Consider the following 24054-nt stretch of genomic DNA (forward strand, 5'->3'; position numbering starts at 1 on the left):
GAACATTTTCTGTATCCAGAATAGCCCGTATAGGACCTGCAACATGCGGTCGTGCATTATCCTGCTGAAATGTAGGGTTTCGCAGGGATCGAATGAAGGGTAAAGCCACGGGACGTAACACATCTGAAATGTAACGTCCACTGTTCAAAGTGCCGTCAATGCGAACAAGAGGTGACCGAGACGTGTAACCAATAGCACCCCATAGCATCACGCCGGGTGATACGCCAGTATGGCGATGACGAATACACGCTTCCAATGTGCATTCACTGTGATGTCGCCAAACACGGATACGACCATCATGATGCTGTAAACAGAACCTGGATTCATCCGAAAAAATGACGTTTTGCCATTCGTGCACCCAGGTTCCTCGTTGAGTACACCATCGCAGGCGCTCCTGTCTGTGATGCAGCGTCAAGGGTAATCGCAGCCATGGTCTCCGAGCTGATAGTCCACGCTGCTGCAAACGTCGTCCAGCTGTTCGTGCAGATGGTTGTCTTGCAAACGTCCCCACCTGTTGACTCGGGGATCGAGACGTGCCTGCACGATCCGTTACAGCCATGCGGATAAGATGCCTGTCATCTCGACTGCTAGTGATACAAGGCCGTTGGGATCCAGCACGGCGTTCCGTATTACCCTCATGAACCCACCGATTCCATATTCTGCTAACAGTCATTGGATCTCGACCAACGCGAGCAGCAATGTCGCGATACGATAAACCGCAATCGCGATAGGCTACAATCCGACCTCTATCAAAGTCGGAAACGTGATGGTACGCATTTCTCCTCCTTACACGAGGCATCACAACAACATTTCACCAGGCAACGCCGGTCAACCGCTGTTTGTGTATGAGAAACTTTCCTCATGTCAACACGTTGTAGGTGTCGCCACCGGCGCCAACCTTGTGTGAATGCTCTGAAAAGCTAATCATTTGCATATCACAGCATCTTCTTCCTGTCGGTTAAATTTAGCGTCTGTAGCACGTTATCTTCGTGGTGTAGCAATTTTAATGGCCAGTAGTGTAAATAAGTCATCTGTATGGGGCTGACAGAGCTTCAATATTTCCGTTGCTGCTTCGGTTTGACTGGCATTTTAAAAGGGTGTAAGGAGTAGCGGAAACCATTGGACGGAGACATTTGTCATGTCCAAATTGTCTCGCAATATGTTGAAAACCGATTAAAAACTGATTTTCACTTTTTCCACCACTGTCCCGATTGTGATACGCCGGACTTCGAGCAACACGGCCTCCCACAACCATTGCAGTTCTAGTTTTTCACAAATATATAATCTTTTATTTAATTCTTCGTTTTTCAGATTTGTTTGATCACATTAAGAGCGTCTGCACCACTAAACTACTTTATCATATGACATCACTTACTGCCAGATAACTCCACAAAGTGTATATGGCTGTTGGAGCGTTGTTCCTCTTCAAATTCAGTAAACTAGTTTCCACACGATACACCTGTGCCATTTTGTTTTGTTCCCTGTAGAGGTATGCTGTGGTGCTGCTGTGGAGAAACTGGACTGTGTACCAGAACTGCAGACATGTACCTATAAACAAACAAAAATTAAATTACGTAACATTACCTTTTTGGGATTGTATTTAAAATTATCACTCGTATTAGTGACTCGAATATTTGTGCACCTGGCAACAACAAGGAAGCATGATTCGTAGCAGTCCCATGTTGCTACACGTGAAAACCAACACTGCTCCTGGTTGAAATCGAGAGATTCAATGAGACAGATGGACATCTGAGAATGGCGGACATTTACAGATGCACCTTAGGTGCCAGGGCATCATATGCTTCAGCTATGGAGGGGGCTGTACTCGTAAATTTCTCACTTCTCGAATGTGCGTGTTGGATACCTACCTTCGAAGTTTTGGATTTCATACCATTTGCTACGCCATTCAAGAAAATAGTTTTTTTGTGAACGAAGTAAAGGTACTTCGGCTTCTGTAGTTTTTCGGATTACATTTTAATTTCGTATAAAAATATTGAAGCACTACTTTTAGATTAGCAGGTTTCCTTTGCTACGATTCCTCAGCAGACTCTAAGGAAACTATTCTGTAAGAGGTTTATTCTTTTTCTTACTTTATTATTTCTATTACTCTCTTTCTATTAGAATTCTGTAAAAGACTTTTTGAGAATTTAAGAACTAAATTGAAAATCAAGCAGAACTTGTTTTCAAAATTGTGTTTTCGTAACAATTTTTGAAAATGAAGGGAACGATTCTCAGTGAAGTTCTGTGGGGCTGTGGTAATGGTAATATAAAGTAAGTATGAAGGAAAGTTGTTTTTTAAGCACATTTTGAATGCAACGTTCTTTTTTGTATAACAAGCGAATAAACGGAGGCTGTTATTCAAACCCTCATACTAAGAGGCAGCTGGTCACAAAAGAAAACGATTACACATCCAAGAGCCGAGAACAAACAGTAGCTGTTGTGATTCTGGTCTAGGGTGCTGATGAAAGGAGACCACGCACAACCTCAAACAGGACACCTTGTTTTCTCGACGTCAAGCCTAGAGAACACCGAGAACACGATGGAATAGAGAACTTCATACTTCTCCTATCTCAGACAGCACAATTCTCAAGTCCCGTTGTGGGTGATACACACTACTGACGAATGGATGTGCCACGCAAGTTCAACACCAAGCAGGTTCAGAAATAAGACAACTAAAAGAACATCCTGATCTTGCAGGAGTGTGACACAACTGTTTCTTAGAACGTAAGAACCATATCGTTTATCGTAGCCATGATCATTAAGTTAGAAATACCGGTCTGTCCTGAAAGGGTATCACAGACATAGCTGGGAATTGTTCGTACGTGAACATAGTTGCTGCACTTGCGATTACTCGGCAGTTTGGTTGCGGTGTGCGAGGCAGTAGGCGCTGACAGGTGGGCTGCGGACATGGCGTAAGGCCCTCATTGTACTACGCAGTCAGTGATTCGAACTGTGATTGAGGGACCGTGTGGCGTTCGGTGTCAAGCGCAGAGGATGGTGAACTGTGATCTCTTAATGTTGACTGCCAAAGAATGGCTGGGCGGTGTCCTATAAAGCCGTCCGGCGGAAAAATATCAGTAAAGCATGATGGTGGCACGTGACTCGTGGAGGCGATATGCTAGCAGCACTGTGAACGGCGAGAGTAGCGTCACGTGGTACCGTAATGGCTGGAGGTTGTGTGATCTCTGCAGCTGTGTTGCTGACGTGCTGGAATGTTGGCAACCCGCGGTACACCAGTGTGTGGTTGGTGACTCGGCTATAGGCGCCAACTGAGGTTAGAGCTAGAACAATATAGTGTTCGAACAGTAATTGTTCCGGCACACAGCAGTCTGAACACCAAAACATCACTAGCCCCAAAACCATATTGGATCCTTAGCGTGGAAACGGCGCAGTTGTGACGTTTTTGTCACATAAAAAAGCTGTTTCTTTGCACCTCCTTTAAACACATAACAAATAATTGTTAGTCCGTCTCATATTGCACGCTTACTTACTATGAATTTGTTTATGCAACACTGTATTCTCGAAGTAATGGTAACGCTTCGTCTATAAACGCTCGAGCATTGTTATGTAGAAACAAAACCACTTAAGAGCTTCTGAATTTCCTAACGATGTTGGTTTTCCATAGCAGAGTCACAGTTTCCTTTCTTATGTGCCTTTCGCCTTTGTGGTGTTGGCGGCTGTGTGGTAAGCCCCGGTCGGACTGGGTGCCCGCAGCGTGGGCGTGGCGGCCATGTTCGCGAGCAACGAGCAGGTGAGCGCCGCCGTGCAGTGGTCGCCCCGCGTGTTGCACACGGCGCTTTCCGACACGGCCGCCTTCGTGCGCTCCACGCACCACCAGATCGGCTTCGTCGCCTCCAAGTCGCTCGACCAGGCACTCGCCGCCGCAGTTGAGGATCTCGACAGTGAGTACTTCCACACAACGCCAAAGCCCGCTGCTTCCTCAACTTAATCCTTGTAGAACGAGAGTCGGCATGTAGGGCACTTTTCCCATCCAGCTGTATCACTTTGACAGGTCAGAGTAGTAATCTTATACTTACCGTCTCATCAGATATTTAGTCCAATGGCGAGTGATTTAGTGCGACAGTTATTCAGACATGACGAACGTTTGGATGTAAAAAATTCAAGAAATATAATTTACTAAGAACATTTTTTGTTGAATCGCAGCTCAGTTACACCAGAATTCCTCCACAATCGGTCTCGGCCTTTGGGCAATTTTCAAATGTTTAAATCCGAACAACAGGAGCCCTCTCTTAGTGGGAATGTGACAGACATACTTCAACTTGTACATTCCAACTGACAGAGAGGCTCCTGAATGAGTCCCAAGTTCGAGTCTCGGTCCGGCACACAGTTTTAATCTGCCAGGAAGTTTCAGAGAGGCTCCTGTTGCTCGATTTTGAACATTTGAAAATTGACCAGACCCGAACTCGGTCGTCGAGGATTGCTGGTGCAGCTGGTGATGCTATTCGATAACAATATTGCTGCCAGTTGCAGACATTCTGCGCCTAAAGAAAATGGTGAATGAAATAACAAAATAAAACCATGTCACTTACAAAACTGAAGCTTACTTTGTTTTTCTGCATAATCACCTCCGCTATTTAAGCTTTGTCACTTCCCTCCACTAGATCTATTATGTCGAAGCCACTGCCACCAGTCCAGTATAAAGCAGTTGATCATTGCACTCTTCATCTCTGCGTCACTTCCAACATGTTTACAGCAAGGAAAGCTTCACATTTTGCTGGGAGAAAGGTCCAGGTTGGAGGATGGTTGGTGAAACACTTCCCATCCACAGTGAGACAGCACCTACCTGGTTGCAATAGTAGTGTTAGCTCGAGCACTGTCGCGACCAAACTCAATACTGCAAGAAAGAGTTCCACACTTACGATTTTGAATTTCTCGCCGAAGTTTTCTTCGATTTGCATTGACCACGGTGCCTTTGGCAAAAACCCGCTTTGACAATGGCGTTACCATCGTTAAAAACAGTCACCGTGATGTTTCGAGTTACAGGATTTGAATTTTCGCTGGTTCTTAGGTGAGTATATGCCATTGGAGTGGTTGCCACCTGGTGTCTGAAGTGAGTGGAGACAGCCATGTTTCATTGCCAGTAACAATTCTATGAAGAAAGGCACGCCCATTTGAGTGATACCGCGACAAAAATATCAGTGCTGTAGCGTTCTCTCAGTTTTGTGTGTGGATCCCAGTTGCTGGGGAGTCATCGGGCATAAATTTTACCATTGCAAAGATTTTCGGACAGAATTTCACTAAGGGAAGAACGATAAACATATGGGAAAGAGACGTGTAACTCGGCTAGGGTTACACGTGTGTCATTTCCTTAAGGTGAAGGTAATTTTCTGCAGGTTTCAACTTTCGATTATTGAAAAATGGGATAACACCTCTTATTTCTTCCATATAAACATTAACAACTTGTTTCGACTGGCATTCACTCAACACTAAGACAAAATGCCGAGGAAATAATTCGCCTTCGGATGTAACCTGATATCAATCTGAGCAGCGGAAATCAACGATAGGTCATTATTTTCTATATTACCCTCGTAACAAACACGTAGACCAAATTATTTAGCGGAGAAGTTTAAAAATATATGTTCGGGAAAATTGAGGAATTTAATTCTGTATGGCTGGACGGGAATTTTAACACTATCTTGCTCAGATTACAAGTAACAGTCTCCTCACTGCACAATGTTACTTGTTGTCTGAGGCTTATCATTAAAGGAAAAATGTTATGTTACTTATCGGAGTATGACTGTTTGGAATTACCTTGACATCGTCTATGTAACTGATTTAAAATATCGACTATTGAGCATTAAAATGTTTTTACATTAGGTTCAATGTACAGTCTTAGACATAAAAACTGACCGCCGGCCGGCCGCCACAGAGAGTAAGTCCGAGTCGTTCACTTAAGATGGCCAATAAAACTGACCGCCCCTGACAACTCTAAGTCCGGCCATCTGCACAATCTGGCAACACTGTAAAATGCGGAAATGTTAGGAGGAAGTGTTGTCTACTTCCGAGACGGTTTGTATTGTGGGAGCCTGTGGTCTTGTGGTAATCGGCGTGCCTTCTAAACTTATAGTCACATGTTCGCGTCCAAATGTAATTTTTTTTTACCACATTTCTGTCAAAAGTTAGGAGACTGATTGAACATCGAAGATAATTCGCTTAACATTCTACACACCAGCAATAACAAGTACTTCCAGAAACAATTCCGCAGGACAGCTCGTGGCTGCGTCGCGATCATAACAGCTTACGATCGGGCGTTTACTCGTGCTGCAGCGGCTACCGGCCACCGGCCAGACGCCACCCGCCGCCTGAAATCCGGCGCCGCCTATGTGAAAGCGGCGCCACGCTGTCAATGTGTGTATCAATGCCATTTTCGAATTTTAAGTTCTAGTTATCATCTTGCAGTTAAGCATTGGATGTTGCATATTTGGAAATCATGAACTACAGTTAAGCATTCTAAAATTGAGTCCCAAGTGGAAAAAGGTGTAACATCTGCAACACAACGTTTACTTTTGGTATAACAGAGGGGTGAATGTAGAGGAGGCAGCTAGAAAGATTTGAACTGTGTGTGGAGCGAGTGCTTTTGGGAAAAATACGCCAGAAAAAGATATTCTTGTTTCAACAAAGATGGTTCTGGCATGAATGATTTTCCACATTAAGGAAGTTCGACTACTGATATATGTGACAGATTACCATTTTACCATCATGCGACATTTGAATTCAACAGGCAAAGTTCAGAAATCTGGTGTAGGAGTACTGCACGCTCTAATTCGAAACAACAAAAATCAACGGAGTGACTATTATCGAACGTCATCAGGTTTCTCATTGAGCATTCCTACGCAGTATTGTTACTGGTGACGTGTTATGATGCCTTTATCATTAACTTCCTAAGAAGAAATGAAAGGATGAGCTCCACCAAAAGACGTAAACTCGAGCAAAGAGTAGTGTGAACATAATATTTTACATTTGATAACTCCAAAAGTGTGTTTTGTGCTACGAATTCTGCCCCAAGGGGTGTGTGCAACACAGCTGGAATTTTTTGCTAACAACTGAGACACCTTTCGGTCCCAGTGTAACAAAGTCGAGCAACAAAACTACATCACCTGTGCTACTGCATGATAATTCACTCAGTTGATTTGAGAAACAAAACGATCCGGGATATTGATAGGAAAGTTGTCTCTCAGGCCCTTGTATTGATAGTGAAGTCCTCTCTCGAGCACTTGTCCCTCTCGTCATATATTCGTAAAATTTTACCTTTCCCGCTTTTGATCGATCAACCGTCAAGGCAATTCATTTCTAGACGAAAATACTCTTAAAACTACTCTGGTTTAATGGCATCGTTAGAACAAGTAGGTTTCTACGGGTGTAGAATTCGTAAACAACTTTAACATTTTTCAGATTGTTTTAGATATCGTGAAAGAAAATTCTGTTGCTGATTAATTTCTCTTTGATGATTACTGTTGCGATTAGTAAACTAATGGAAAATGCAGTTAAAATATTCATTGTACTAATACAAATTAAATTCAGCCTACTACAGAAACATCACTACGGCAGTCTATCTTAATAAAGCATTAAGTGTCTGTAAGACGATTGAGCCTATTTTAACACGAATTAGAAGGATATTACCGAATTTTGACTTCGAAAAGCTCTGTATTTACTTCATTTCCTGTATCATTCGCAAGTATTATGAAAATGTGGCATTTCATAGATAAAACTATGTATTCACAACAACAACAAATATGTCGGGAGAAAATAAAAGTGGTATTATGAAACTGGCAGTACTGTAACGTTTTCGCTCTGACGCTAATGGTTACTGTAAGTAGCAAGACGAATTTTCCTCGAGTGTTATCTTACGATTCCCTTATTAAGTTTGTATCTGCCTGCTTGTAGCTGTGCTACAAAAGAATTAAAAATCTGGCTTTCAGCGAGTCTCGAAAGGCGAACAAAAGCAGCTTGCACCTGGTAGGCAAGCATGTTACCTGGGAACTGGCTTTTTTCCTAAAGTGGGAAGACATGCTTTTGTGGTTGAATTGCTGGCAAATGTCTGTCAGACGTGTGCCGTAGATCTAAGCGATTCCGTATGTTGAATTTGTACCAATGATTTTTCTACAGGTTTTTTCTGTCCCAAATATAGAGTTGAAGTCTACCATTAGTATTTTCACGTCATCTTGGTGAATTTTGCTCATAGTATTTTCGAGTGTGTTCCAGAATTTTTCGACATTTTCGGTGTTTTTCTTATTTTCGATGTTGGTGGGGGCATGGGCATTGATGAGTGTATATTTTTTACTGGGGCTCTGAATGAGCATAATCGTAAGTCGATTGTTGATGGGTGTGATTTCTTTGACAGAGCTGATGATAGATCTGTGTTCGAGAAAAACAATGCCAAAGATTGGTGCGCCTTTCGCTACTTTTTGTTGTATTTTGCTCTTGAAGATGTAATGGTTTCCGTAATGCAAGGTTTCACTGTCAATTAGTCGTGGTTCTTGAAGAGCAAGGATGAGAGTTTTTTGATGGTCGATTTCTTTTGTGAGATTATTTAGTTTTCGTGCTTGGATCAATGTATCGATGTTTAATTTTCAAATGCATGTTTTCTCCTTGTAGGGAAATATACCAGAGATCTTCGATATTCTCTGCCGTGATAACCTGGACTCCCCATAATCCGAAAATCCAACTGCCGCCTGTCGACAGGCGGGTTGTGTACCACCTGGGATAAAATTGACTGTGCTTGCACAGTTCATGTTTGCTTGTGTTTCGTTGGTTTGGCTTGGGTGATACCAGGACCGGACAGGACCAGATGGTGTTGAAGCCTTTGGAAGCAAATATTTTCAGCCGAGCTCATTGAGCTAACAGACGGTGACCAGAGTAGCGGTGATTTTCACTCAGACGTGCCTGGATTTTGGGTTCAACGGATTGAGTAGCCGTTCAGGATTGTGTTAGTATTTGGTTCACCCCAAGTATTTGATTTCCTCGGTACCACCAATATGGGGGAGGGTTTCCCCTATCGGCCCCACGTGATTATTATTATTATTATTATTATTATTATTGTGATTAAGTTATCAGCAAATCCGATATGGAAATAGATGTGCATTGTTCGATTAAGTATTTCCATCACATAAATAGGGGTTATAATTACGTTACATTGCTGCTAGTAGACATATTTCTCACTTTTTCTTAGGCAGTTTCTACCTGTTACTCCATCATAGGGATTTATGTGCCCAGCATTGTTGCAATACAGACGTTCAAATTATCCGATTTCTGTAATTTCATTTCGATACCAGATCGTTCTAATCGGATTCAGCCAGTCATGCTTAATGTGGATATCCGAATACGACTCTCATCATTTGATAGACTGGGTAAACCACATTCTTAACCGGACGGTTGGATCTAGATCACTTACTTATGACAGGGCCTGAATTCTTAAACACTGTGGAAAATAATAATACAATGTGCTTATTACAAATAAGTTACTTAAATATAAATATATGAACGAACGAGATAACAGTTTATTTACAGGAGGAGAGCCCCATCCATCATAGCAGAGCAGTGCGAGATTGGTTTCAGGGCCAAGAGAGGATAAAGCTGTTGCGTTTGTTCCACGATTACCGAACACCAACCAGATAGAGAATATGTGGGCAGAGGTAACAAGATCATTGCCATGTGGACCTACAAATGCAAGCGACCTTTGGACGAATATAGAAAACGTATGTTGGGGAGTAAACCATAACGCTACAATGGCGACGACTTAATGAAATCAATGCCCCTACACCTTCAAGAAATCTTACGTAATGATCGTGGGTGGGTTGGTTACTAGAAGCATACTCGTCCACAAAACCCATGTGGACAATTATTTGATAGTCGGACAAGCTGTACTTTGTCGCACTTCTTTAGATAGAAGGCCATTTACTTTCAGTCTCCTCTTTACAATTCTTGCAATGCAAGGTAATAGAAAAATATCATCCACTCGACGCCAACTGAGGAATTGACTGGTGCATGTGTTGTTCAACACACAGTAGATGTCACTCTCAAATGGTTCAAATGGCTCTGAGCACTATGGGACTCAACATCTTAGGTCATAAGTCCCCTAGAACTTAGAACTACTTAAACCTAACTAACCTAAGGACATCACACACACCCATGCCCGAGGCAGGATTCGAACCTGCGACCGTAGCAGTCCCGCGGTTCCGGACTGCAGCGCCAGAACCGCTAGACCACCGCGGCCGGCAGATGTCACTCTCACTGGAATCAATGACTGTTTGTGTGTGTGTGTGTGTGTGTTTTCGTGTTCACGCTCTATCTGAATCAATACTATTTACGTTAGAGAGACAACCAACGATAAATATTGCATCAAATATGACTGTAAAGTATTTTAATGCGATGGGGAGTTATAAACTGAATTTTTACCCAATCCACGACCTGCATATTACGTTAAGTAAGATGTATTAACTCCATAGTATCTTTTACTGAGACAGTGCGCTCTTCTTGTCGAGCCTCGCGACAAGTGTAGCGATTAGCAGTGCCCAATGCCGCCGCGATTTGTTTATGTTGGCTGAGCGTGGTCACTGCAGCAGACGCTTCGCCATAAACAGAAAGAAATCACTTTGGCTCTGACTGCAGTGAGCGGATATCACTGCCTGCGTGTTCTTATAGTAACCAACGTGAGATTCTACTCACAGGTGCCATGGAGCAATTAACCCTTATCATGTCATTAGTCATCAGAATATTAACCAGTGATGAAATGTCCACTCTATTTGAATCCCAAGAAAATAGGAACCTTCTGACAAAGGAATGTGAGGTGATATCAAAATTTATCCCACATGCAAAAATTAACTGCAGGGCTTTCATGTATGCAGTAGTAGCAAACAAGGAAATATTATGTCTTGGAAGCGTATATTTCATTTTCTCTTCTCATATTAACGCCCTTGTTTTAGTATTAAGTGAGAAAATATACACGAAAAGTTAAAGTTCCTGAGAAGCATATCAGTCATTTCCTCTTCTCATATGTTAACTTTTGTTTTAGTATGAAGTAAAAAAAATAAACAGTTTAAGGTTGTGAAGCATAATATGACAGCAGACTCTTATCGTAGGCGCTATCGGAAATGTAAAAAGCAGGGAGCTGTCCATTCTTTGGTCCAACAGTCTGTTCCTTTCATGCATTACTCCCGCTAGGAGATTCTTGTTTAAGGACTTCTGGGCATCAAGTTCTTCAGCAGAACAAGCCTTATGTTATTGTGCTAATTACGGTATGGAAAACATGCAACAAAGACAATTTCCCCTAAAGCAGTGGGGATATTTGCACATCTCTGTATTCAGCAATGACTGCCAGCTGCCACAACACTTCACAGAATCCATGCGGCAGGCAACAGAACTGAGCGTGCACTTCAGACTTCGTTCAGTAAGATGTCAGGAGATGGATGGAAACGTCAAATTAACGTCGCTTTCCGAGTCGTATTCAATCCAGAATGAGGTGTTATTAAGGTGGTTGAGCGTTCTAGCAACTACACTTTTATAATTCCCATATGAGTATTCCGATAGCTAAAAGAACCCGTTAGTGAACCTATAGGGAACTGCATTAATATCAAACTGCAAGAACTTGAGACAATACGTGGACTCTTCTCTTCGCTGGGTGACCTATTACTGTTATTTGGGGTTCTCTCCGTCCTAGGCGTAATGCAAATGGAACTTCAGAGGCGCTTTCCGCTATTCTTGAAAAACATCAGCAACTTGTAATCACTGCGAGTTACAACTGTGTGATGATATAGTTCAGGTTGACAGTAGTTGTGGTGGTGTTATGCTGTTAAACTGCTTACAGTAACGTTAATGGTGGCCCACATAATTTTGCGCTGACTACCTACTTAAGTAAAGATAGTGTTGTGGCGTCGTCGCTTCTCTTTATTTGGCCTCAGCTTGAGTAATCCGATTTAACGAACATAGTACTCCATTCGAGGGCTGCTAATGATACAGTATGACTACAGAGATCATCGTGCGGGTATTACATTAATTCTGCAATTAATTTGCTTCACAAATATTACCCTCAGCTGTGCAGCTGGAATGAGTCATTACACAGATACTCCATGTTGCACTTGGTTAAGGGATCCTGCTTCTACTGTTCGTAAATACTTGTATATTTCAAAAATGGTTCAAATGGCTCTGAGCACTATGGGACTTAACTTCTGAGGCCATCAGTTCACTAGAAATTAGAGCTATGTAAACCTAACTAACCTAATGACTTCAGACACATCCATGCCCGAGACAGGATTCGAACCTGCGACCGTAGCGGTCGCGCGGTTCCAGACTGTAGTTCCTAGAATCGCTCGGCCACCCCGGCCGGCATATTTGTATACTGACTAATCGTTATTTGACTAAATATGAACTAGAATCTGATTCGCATGTATGTATGATATGGGTTAGCGCCGACACAAAGCAATGACTAAGGGTTGGATGCCGTTGAAGTCCCGTTACACTGACGGCAAGACAAATGTTCGCAAATCACCTCCATTGCCTGAAAAAAACAATTGCATCTTAAATATAGAAGGAACGACGTCCACACTGTCACAGCGCGCTGAAATACAGCAAAGACGGTAGATGAATATTTGTGACCGACTGGGCTTCGATCCTGGGCCTCCTGCTTACTAGACAGACATGCTGATCACTGCACTATTATTTTTTTAAAAATGTTTGCGAAGACTTTCAGCACTAGGTAGGCGGAGGCAAAGAGGGCAGGCGTCGAAGATCCGAGGCCTGGCCTCAATGCCTCCCCCATACCTGTCACTGAGCAGCTGCATTATTCCCATGTATTCCATGTTTGCACCCATATTTGCCTTTAAATTGTGGAACAAAATTGAAGTAGTAATTAAGGTAAAACAAATTACAGATTGCCGCCTCCAATGGCGTGCGTTCCTTGTAGAACATAACTTATAACAGTGAAAAGGGTGACGGAAAAATACATAACAAACATTCATTCAGAAATATGTTCACAATTTAAGTTATTATGCACTGGATGCATATGAGGTCTGTAAGGAAGCAATATATTTTTCAACAAATGAAAAAAATATCGGAGCCGGAGGGGTTTTGCCAAATTAGAACAGTTCTGATTTTAGAACCAACGTAAAAGAACGTTCCAGGAATAAAAAAAGTGAAGGAATAGTATTCTGCTTCTAATCAAAAAAACTGTCCACCTCTTCGTAGCCCACATAAAGCAATAGACAAAAAAATTTGAAACCATTCCTTATATTTGTTATTCTTCTTCAGAGTAAAGTGTTCTTCTGCAATATAAAACATGTACCCTTCTAAGTTCTAAGTTTTGTTTGTTACGACGTAAAGCACAAACTGTCCCAGAAGCCACGAATAACTGTTATTTTTTGCGGACGGGTAACATTTCGAGTCGGGTTGTAAAGCTTCAGTTATCGGTATATGACTTTCTGCGGTTCTGTTAATAGTGCTAATTTCTTCCTAGTCCAGTTCCAAATACTGATTCTATTTTCACATAAGAAGATGTGCGCTACAGTTTCTAAAAGCCGACATTTGTCACAGTATGGAGATGGTCTCAATCTGATTTTCCATAATCGTTCCGCTGAGGATATGGTTTCCTTTACAACGTCGCACCATACGGCACTGACTCTAGTTGGTAGAATTTTATTGTTGGTATTTTTCCAGACGTTCCTTCAGTTTTTTGTAGGTTAATTTACCGGAATTGGTTTGTGAAGACGATGTCTGGTAATATAATCATAGACGGTTCTAGTGTTGGTTTGTGCTGGTGGAAGTCTTATACACCTTCAATCGCCATAGTACTTTCGGATGTAATCTAGGCAGGCATGCTACATTAACAGGAGCGTTCCTATCTCCAGGATCTAACGAGAGGAACAGAAGTTTCGTGATGCCTGTCTCAGTGTCATGAATTAGTTTAAAAGCACGTCTTTAATTCCAAGTCCTCCGTTTTGCCTCTGCAAAGTCGCCGTGTGGAAGGATCCTTTGAAGATATTTTGTTTCCACACTTACCAAGAGGCTACAGCTAATGTTTTATGTGCAGGGACCTGCAGTATCGGTAAGACTGCTGCGACATGATGTATTATAAATAAACTGAACTTTCTGCAGTCGGTCTAACGATCGCTCGTCATGGTCCTTCAACAAGGTTCCGATGACATTAAGTTTCCGCTCCCAATTTTCGTGGCCGTGCGCGTGGGATTCGCCCTTAACCACAATCCGAGTTGGAGTCTCTCTTCAGTTACACCTAACCAGTGCGCACCTATTGCACTATTGTAAGAACCGATATGCAGTATTTTGGATTAAATTTTTTAAATTCGTTGTAAGAACTCATCAGACCAAGCTGCTTAGGTCATCGGGCCCTAAGCTTACATACTACTTAATCTAACTTACGCTATGGACAACACACACACCCATGCCGGAGGGAGGACTCGAACCTCCGACGGTGGGCTCTGTTGGGACACAGCAGCCAACCTCTCTGCAGCACCTATCTACACACGCTCCTCGTCAGACGCGAATTCCCATCTTTGCCGCATACCACATACGCGGTACGCCCACCCCCCGCGGCCATTATTCCACTCGCTCTCGGCCACACTGTATTCCCGCTAGGGTTCGGACAATGTCGTGTGTCTGGCACTGAAAACTTTCGATGACCCGTCGAGACCTAAATAATTATACAGGATGTTTGAAGAGGAATAGTAAATATTGTAGGACGTGGTGGTACAGACAAATTGCAGAAAAAATGCCATCCCTTGTATATGGATATACGTGTGGTGTCTGTTCTTTCGGAAATCTCCGAAAGAAAAGACACTACGAATCCGGGTTCGAACCTGGTCAGACACAAATTTTCATTTGACGCCGTTGCTCTATTTTAATGCCCATGACAGCCTGGATATCTGTCCTTCAATCTTTAATTGATTAACAAGGCTGTCTATTTCGATTCGTAGTGTCTGTTCTTTCGGAAATGTCCGAAAGAACACACGCACACACACACAAACACACATTTATATCTTAAGTGCTATTCGGAAAATGTTTGGCAACTCAGTGATAGTGCCGGACTGGAGCTGCATCAACCTACTCATTTCACTAGATATAGTTGTAATTTTCTGAACAATTCCTGTTTAATAAGTGACAGCGACAGTGTCTCTCATCGTCTACTTTGTCGGAAACCTGCTTCGCTCTGCCCTAGCCTATACTATAGCAATGAGTGATTGCTCACATTCTTGATACCTCACTGGACGTGCTACTGCAACTGTAGCCAAAGATTCAAATCCCGCTGGAAAAGTATGTTTCAACTCAGATGGTTTTGCTCCTCCGGTACTGTCATTGAAAACGATCACAACGAAATTAAGTATAGGTATCCTATGAAACCCTTGAGATCATACTGTGGTGCTGTGAAGATGAAAAAAGTAGTTTTTCACAATTATCAGATGACAGATGGAATTTGTCAGATTCCAATAATTATGATTGCATTATTAACTGTTGATTCACAGGCGCTTTTCTGCCGTTTATTGAAACTGTTATTTGAATGTTAGAGCAGAAAGAATAGAAACATCAAATTTTCGCCATATGGAGTGTTCGAATTCACCTTAAGTCTTCACGTTTCGAGCAAAGGCAGAATATCCGTCAGGAAAGCTGACAACAATAAGCCAGGCCATGCCTGTCTTCTGGTCGATGTGCCAATGACAGCGATCTCAATAACAAAATTGTACAGCAAATATACATTATCAACTCAACCACTGGAGAAGCTCCAAAACTGTGAATAGCGTCTGGTGAATACGCGTTGAAGGTTTCTGTCCGATTAAGTCAGTAAAACACAAATAATTGCCGCAGTTATTAATTTATGACATTTAGTTTTCATTCAGTGCATCGATGTATAACAAGTAATTGCATTCTAGCCCCTAACCCTAGTTACAGAAATGTGAATAAGACTCATTGACATATAATGAGGATCTTGCAGCCCTTGCCACCCGCAACTTTGAAACGAAGCTGTAGTCACTTCCGAGGTCACTCACAGAACACATCAGCTGGTATCCTTCCTGGCAGTATAACTGAAACTTGGCAACATCACAGAATATGTTTGGCAACTCTGTGACCGACGAGTTACTTCCTTCATGGCACAGAACTATCCTGCTAAATTCAGTTGATATTATCGTGTCATTTCAATTTAATACTGAGTGATTTTCGCTTAAGATGTGACATAAGGATATCAGTTAATCTTTTTGAGTCCACAAAAGTCGTTCCACATGGGAAATACAACTACTGTCGCCTCTTATGTTGCGGTTTATCTGCCATAGTACTTACTGGGTCAATAAGTAAGTGGAAAACAGCGCCCTATCCGCTAGCTCCCAGGTAACATGCTTGCCTGTCAGGTGCATGCTGCCTCTGTTCGCCTTTCGAGCCTCGCTGAAAGCCAGATTTTTCATTCTTTTGTAGCACAGCTACAAGCAGGCAGATACAAATTCAATGAGGGAATCGTAAGACAACGCTCTAGCAAAAATGGTCTTGCTACTTTTAGTAACCCTCAGCGCCAAAGCGAAAACTTTACGGTACTGCCAAATTCATAATGCCACGTTTTTGTTTTCTGCCGACATATTTGTTGTTGTTGTGAATACATAGTTTTATCTATGAAATGCCACATTTTCATAATACTTGCGAATGATACAGGAAATGAAGTAAATACAGAGCTTTTCGAAGTCAAAGATCGGTAATATCCTACAAAGTCGTGTTAAAATAGGCTCAATCGTCTTACAGACACTAAATGCTTTATTAAGATAGACTGCCGTAGTGATGTTTCTGCAGTAAGCTGAATTTAATTTGTATTAGTACAGTGAATATTTTAATTGCATTTTCCATTAGTTTACTAATAGCAACAGTAATCATCAAAGAGAAATTAATCAGCAACAGAATTTTCTTTCACGATATCTAAAACAATCTGAAAAATGCTAAAGTTGTTTATAAATTCTTCACCCGTAGAAACCTACTTGTACTAACGATGTCATTAAACCAGAGTAGTTTTAAGAGTATTTTCGTCTAGAAATGAATTGCCTTGACGGTTGATCGATCAAGAGCGGGAAAGGTAAAATTTTACGAATATATGACGAGAGGGACAAGTGCTCGAGAGAGGACTTCCCTATCAATACAAGACCCTGAGAGACGACTTTCCTGTCAATATCCTGGATAGTTTTGTTTCTCAAATCAACTGAGTGAGTTATCATGCAGTAGCACAGGTGATGTAGTTTTGTTGCTCGACTTTGTTACACTGGGATCGAAAGGTGTCTCAGTTGTTAGCAAAAAATTCCAGCTGTGTAGCACACACCCCTTGGGGCAGAATTCGTAGCCCAAAACACACTTTTGGAGCTATCAAATGTAAAATATTATGTTCACACTACTCTTTGCTCGAGTTTACGTCTTTTGATGGAGCTAATCCTTTCATTTCTTTCTTAGGAAGTTAATGATAAAGGCATCATAACACGTCACCAGTAACAATACTGCATAGGAATGCTCAATGAGAAACCTGATGACGTTCAATAATAGTCATTCCGTTGATTTTTGTTGTTTCGAATTAGAGCATGCAGTACTCCTACACCAGACTTCTGAACTTTGCCTGTTGAATTCAAATGTCGCATGATGGTAAAATGGTAATCTGTCACATATATCAGTAGTCGAACTTCCTTAATGTGGAAAATCATTCATGCCAGAACCATCTTTGTTGAAACAAGAATATCTTTTTCTGGCGTATTTTTCCCAAAAGCACTCGCTCCACACACAGTTCAAATCTTTCTAGCTGCCTCCTCTACATTCACCCCTCTGTTATACCAAAAGTAAACGTTGTGTTGCAGATGTTACACCTTTTTCCACTTGGGACTCAATTTTAGAATGCTTAACTGTAGTTCATGATTTTCAAATATGCAACATCCAATGCTTAACTGCAAGATGATAACTAGAACTTAAAATTCGAAAATGGCGTTGATACACACACTGACAGCGTGGCGCCGCCTTCACATGGGCGGCGCCGGATTTCAGGCGGCGTGTGGCGTCTGGCCGGTGGCCGGTAGCCGCTGCAGCGCGAGGAAACGCCCGAGCGTAAGCTGTTATGATTGCGACGCAGCCACGAGCTGTCCTGCGGAATTGTTTCTGGAAGTACTTGTTATTGCTGGTGTGTAGAATGTTAAGCGAATTATCTTCGATGTTCAATCAGTCTCCTAACTTTTGACCGAAATGTGGTAAAAAAAAAAAGTACAGTTGGACGCGAACATGCGACTATAAGTTTAGAGTGCACGCCCATTACCACAAAACCACGGGCTCACTCAATCCAGATCACCTCGGAAGTAGACAACACTTCGTCCTAACACATCCGCATTTTACAGTGTTGCCAGATTGTGCAGATGTCAGGGGCAGTCAGTTTTATTGGCCACCTTAAGTGAACGACTCGGACTTATTCTCTGTGGCGGCCGCCGGCGGTCAGTTTTTATGTTTAAGACTGTACACTTCGACATATAATACTAGGGACATCTCGATATTTAAACCCACTTCGAAATATAATCACCAGGAGCAGTAATGATGACTGCTTTCCCTTTTTATTTGTTGTTCCATTCTATTTCAAGACGGATAGGTCTTGAGATGGACGAAATGGGGAGAACATTCTGCTGTCTGGTTGTACATGTCAGTTCTTCAGACATTTAAGGACATTATTTATGTCACCAACCGATAAGACGTAAGATTCGAGTATGTAAAAGCGGAAGTAATATGCCGTAAATAATCCGCTGAGTGGTGACGCAAGTGGACCACGAAAATTACTGGGAACTGATAAGGCAGAACGACAATAAATATCTTCTGGCTGATGAAATATAACATTACTTACAGGAACCCGGGATTACCACAGCGAATGTGTAAAGTGAGGTAGGAGAGTGTTGTAAATCGAGGAAGGAAACTAGGCAGGACTGCGAAAATAAACGTCCTGAAAGAGAAGTAGAAAGTGATGCATAAAGCACTGTAGGTGCACTGTAAGAAGACTCTGAAAAGGTAACTCATGAAAGATACAGAATCGAAATAATTTGTAATACGTCAATCAGTATTAACTAAGATTTCTAGTGACTGCTCTTTTCCTAACAGATTTGTGGTTAGAAGCTCTACATGTACAAAGAAAGAAGTTAAAAAAAGCTGTCTGCTGGCTAACATTGGTAGCGAATAGTAAACAATACATTTTAACGTCTTTCGACTTATACAAATCGAGCTGCTGGCATGGACCACCTCGCTGAAGTCTTGCACTTTTACAGTAACTTGTGTATTACTTTTCAGTACAACATACTGTACTGTTTAACCGAACAATGAAAGCCGTAGATGATAAAAAGAAACCCTCTTAGCACTTAATGAAACTACAAATATGTATGGTTTTGATTTTATAATCTTACGAAGATTTCTCTTGCTCTAAACTTTGAAGAATCTTACAGCGTCCAGCGTGCTGTTGTGTGCATGGGGGGAAGCATGCCGGCCGTAGTGGCCGAGCGGTTAAAGGCGCTACAGTCTGGAACCGCACGACCGCTACGGTCGGAGGTTCGAATCCTGCCTCGGGCATGGATGTGTGTGATGTCCTTAGGTTAGTTAGGTTTAAGTGGTTCTAAGTTCTAGGGGACTTATGACCACAGCAGTTGAGTCCCATAGTGCTCAGAGCCATTTGAACCATTTGGGGAAGCATGAATCCAGAACAAACTTGTGTACCTAAAATCAAACTTCAGATACCTGCTATCACCAATCAAATAACTGAAGGGAACAGTAATGTAGTTGATATCTACCCCAGAAATATGCGATACCGTTACCAAGGTGCATCAGTTGAATGAGACTCAGTTTCTGTTAAAAGAAGTAAATCACAGACAAGGAATAGGACGTTAAGTGTTTAGGAGTCTTTTCTAAAATATTTGAAGTGTAGCGTTTTAGGAAGTGAAACGTGGACGAAGAAGAGACTAGAAACTTTTGAGTTTTGGTACTACAGTAGAATGCTGCAGGGTAGAAGTAGAGTAAAAGCGTAGATCGAATATGTGCTGAGAATGACTTGAATCAGAATGGGTAGAAATGCCACATGTTGACTAAAAGAAGGGATGACTATACGACTAGTCCTGAGGAATGTAGTAATAGTCAATTTGGTAATGGAACGAAGTGTGGAGGGTAAAAATTGTAGCGGTAGACTAAGGCTTGACTATCGTAAGTAGGTTCAAATGGGCGTAAGTTGTAGTAGCAATGGAGAGATGGAGAGGCTTTCACAAGATAGACCAGCATACAGAGCGGCATCAAAAGAATCTTCTTGCTGAAGACCGCGACAAACAAATAGTGAGATGAGCTGTCTGTATAGTTATCGCAACCTAGCAGCAACTAGCAATATCTTTGCTTACCTAGACTGTTTGCGTATTTTGTAGCAAAATACACTGCACTACAAAATAAAAAAAACACTTTTCGAAATCACGTAATTTCCCCCATTCTCACGCATAAGTTTGAAATTTGGCACAAGGCTTCTTACAGCCATTCTTTCTAATAGTGCAAAAGCCTGACGCCCTGTGACGTCATCCTCGGGCTCGGTTCAAGCAGCAAGGTGTTGAAAGTTCAGAAGTTCATGTGAGCTGTAAGGTGGATTAATGATGTCACACTGGCACCAAATTTCACCACAATTCTGACCAATGCCACCGTGGATACGTCAAACGATACGAAGGTCGTCACACGCCTTCTTATTCACATTTCACCCCTCTTCTTTTTTGGCTCTACGGTGGAGGTCAGAACTGCGACAACCATTGTTGCTGATTTCTTACGGGTGGCCGACGAAAACATTTCAGACACGCCGCCGCTCATAATCGTCACGAAAAAGGCCTGAGAAGCGGCGTAAAGAGAGTCAATGAAACCACATCTTTCCTCGCAAGTACTACGCGGGGCTGCAGCCCCACTGAACGTGATCTGATGTCTTTGGAGTGTATTGCCACCGCAATTTTAGTTTAGGTATTCAATGTGGAACCACCAGGAGCCGTTCAAGACCGTTAGAATAAATTTGAACGTGATCCGAAATAGAAAAAGGTATTTATGCTTTTACAGCCATCTTGTTTCGCACCCTTCAGTGGCGTCATCACGGCGGGGGTATGCAACATTTACAAATGCGTGAATAAAACGGCAATAGGTTCGTATCAGAATCCCCCCCCCCCCAAATTCGGTAAAACCCTCGGTGCTGCCCACTCACCTTGTCAGAAATTTCGCCAAGCATTCACCCTCGCAGCTTGCTTAGCGCCTGAGTGAAGCAACGCCTTCCACACCCCCTAGGTGGGGTTTGTCTGCTTTCAAGCCCTAGAGCGGCCGCGAGGCTGAATGTGTGTCAAAGTTTCTGACAGATACATTTGGAACGTGCTCAAAAAAGTTGCGTGTGTGGCACAGAGGATGTTGCCGATCGGAGGGGTATTTTATGAGCCCATTGCCGTTTCCTTCATGCACATATTAAAGTTCCAGCTTTCCCCCCCCCCCCTCTCCCCCCGGTGATAACAGGAAGATTGGAAAGCATAAACGCCTTTTATTGCTTCGGATCACGTTCAGATTTCATCGAACGGTTTTGAACGGCTCCTAATGGTTGAAATGGTCAGGGGGTGACAGCAGAGTCGAATGTTATCAAGGACGTCATTCTGCTGCCTATCGCACTACGAACTGTCGTTTTCGACCGTGAAATATCGCAGTTCTGGCCTCCATTGTAGAGGCATCAAAAGAAGCGTTGAAATGTGGATAATAGGGGGTGTGACGACCTTGCCATGGAGTGAAACGTCCAGGGTGGCATTTGGCAGAATTGTGGTGAATATCGTACCAATGTGACACCATTACCCCACCTTACAGCTCACATGAACTTCTGAGCTATGGCCTTTAATTTGCATGGTCAACACCTTGCTGTTTGAAACGAGCCAGAGGGAGACATCAGAGGCCACCACGCTTTTGTACCATTAGAGAGGAAGGCTGTAGGCAGCTTGGAGGGAAATTTCAAACTTATGCGTTGGAATGGGAGGCAATTATATGATTTCCAAAAAGGGATCCTTTATCTCAATACAGGCTCTAGCACATGTCGCTTGTGATGTATGTGTTGTATATATGGTGTCACTCACTGCAAACATTCTTCCACTGAATGTTTGCGAATGAAAATCGCACATCAGGAACCGTCCCCTGCAGTGGTAAGCACATGCCTATGAAGTATCTGTGCTGTTAATAGCCATGTAGACGCGTGCAATCATACACTGAAGCGCCAAAGAAACTGGTGTAGGCATGCGAATTCAAATACAGAGATATATAAGCAGGTAGAATACGGCGTTACGGTCGGCAACACTTACATAAAACAAGTGCCTGGCGCAGTTGTTAAATCGGTTAGTATTGTTACTAATGTGTTGTTATAGACGGTGTAGGAGCGATGGGACACAGCATCTCCAAGGTAGCGATGAAGTGGGGATTTTCCCGTACGATCATTTCACGAGTGTACCGTGAATAATCCGGTAAAACATCAAATCCCTGACATCGCAGCGGCCAGAAAAAGATCCTGCAAGAACGGGACCAAAGACGACTGAAGAGAATCGTTCAACGTGACAGAAGTGCAACCCTTCTGCAAATTGCTGCTAATTTCAATGCTGGGCCATCATAAGTGTCAGCGTGCAAATCATTCAACTAAACATCATTGATATTGGCTTTCGGAGCTGAAGGCCCATTCGTGTACCCTTGATGACTGCACGATACGAAGCTTTACGCCTCGCCTGGGCCCGTCAACACCGACATTGGACATTTTATGACTGGAAAGACGTTGCCTGATCGGACGAGTCTCGTTTCAAATTGTATCGAGCGGATGGACGTGTACGGGTATGGAACAACCTATGAATCCATGGAGTCGGCCGCAGTGGCCGAGCGGTTCTAGAAGCTTCAGACTGGAACAGCGCGACCGCTACGCTCGCAGGTTCGAATCCTGCCTCGGGCATGGATGTGTGTGATGTCCTTAGGTTAGTTAGGTTTAAGTAGTTCTAAGTCTAAGGGACTGATGACCTCAGATGTTAAGTCCCATAGTGCTCAGAGCCATTTGAACCATTTTCATATGAATCCGTGGACCCTCGTTGTCAGCAGGTAACTGACAACGCTGGTGGAGGCTCTGTAAATCTGTGGGGCGTGTGCAGTTGGAGTGATATTGTGATGAGGGACCCCTGATACTTCTAGCTATGACTCTGACAGGTGACACGTACGTAAGCATCCTGTCTGACCACCTGCATCCATTCATATCCATTGTGCATTCCGACGGACTTGGGCAATTCCGGCAGGACAATACAACACCCAACACGTCCAGAATTTCTCTTATTAGTTTAAACGCTTCCGCTGGCCACCAAACTCCCCAGATATAAACATTGTTGAGCTTATCTGGGATACCTTGCAACGTGCTATTCAAAAGAGATCTCCATCCCCTCGTACTCTGATGGATTTGTTGACAGCCCTGCACGATTCATGGTGTCAAATTCCCTGCTTCAGACATTAGTGTTTCGCCACTTCTCCATGTTCGCGGGGCCCTACACGATATTAGGCAGGTGTACCAGTTTCTTTGGCTCTTTAGTGTATGAGCCCTACTACTGAAAACACGATTAGCAAATTACTTCGGCAATTGAGGTTAATCTCTGTTACACGCTTTATTTCATTGGGATATAGTGTGTTATCATGATTAGGAAGAGTGAATAAACCTTGTTGTTGTTGTGGTCTTCAGTCCTGAGACTGGTTTGATGCAGCCCTCCAAGCTACTCTATCCTGTGCAAGCTTCTTCATCTCCCAGTACGTACTGCAGCCTACATCCTTCTGAACCTGCTTAGTGTATTCATCTCTTGGTCTCCCTCTACGATTTTTACCCTCCACGCTGCCCTCCAGTACTAAATTGGTGATCCCTTGATGCCTCAGAACATGTCCCACCAACCAATCCCTTCTTCTGGTCAAATTGTACCACAAACTCCTCTTCTCCCCAATTCTATTCAATACCTCCTCATTAGTTATGTGATCTACGCATCTAATCTTCAGCATTCTTCTGTA

General features: G+C 42.7%; 1 protein-coding gene across 3 annotated transcripts in view; it reads left to right on the forward strand.

Moving 5' to 3' along the window:
• Window positions 1–24054, forward strand: part of LOC126184014 (titin homolog) — a 156802-nt gene that overhangs the window by 52158 nt on the left and 80590 nt on the right. For all 3 annotated transcript variants that reach the window (XR_007536825.1, XM_049926370.1, XM_049926382.1), the window contains exon 4: window positions 3715–3902. Coding sequence is in view for 2 of the 3 variants with exons in the window: in XM_049926370.1 (XP_049782327.1) it covers window positions 3715–3902 (188 nt within the window). In the remaining variant the exon portion in view is untranslated. The remainder of the gene's footprint in view (window positions 1–3714; window positions 3903–24054) is intronic.

This window comes from Schistocerca cancellata, chromosome 1 (genome assembly GCF_023864275.1).
Source record: "Schistocerca cancellata isolate TAMUIC-IGC-003103 chromosome 1, iqSchCanc2.1, whole genome shotgun sequence".
In the NCBI taxonomy this organism is placed as follows: Eukaryota; Metazoa; Arthropoda; class Insecta; order Orthoptera; family Acrididae; genus Schistocerca; species Schistocerca cancellata.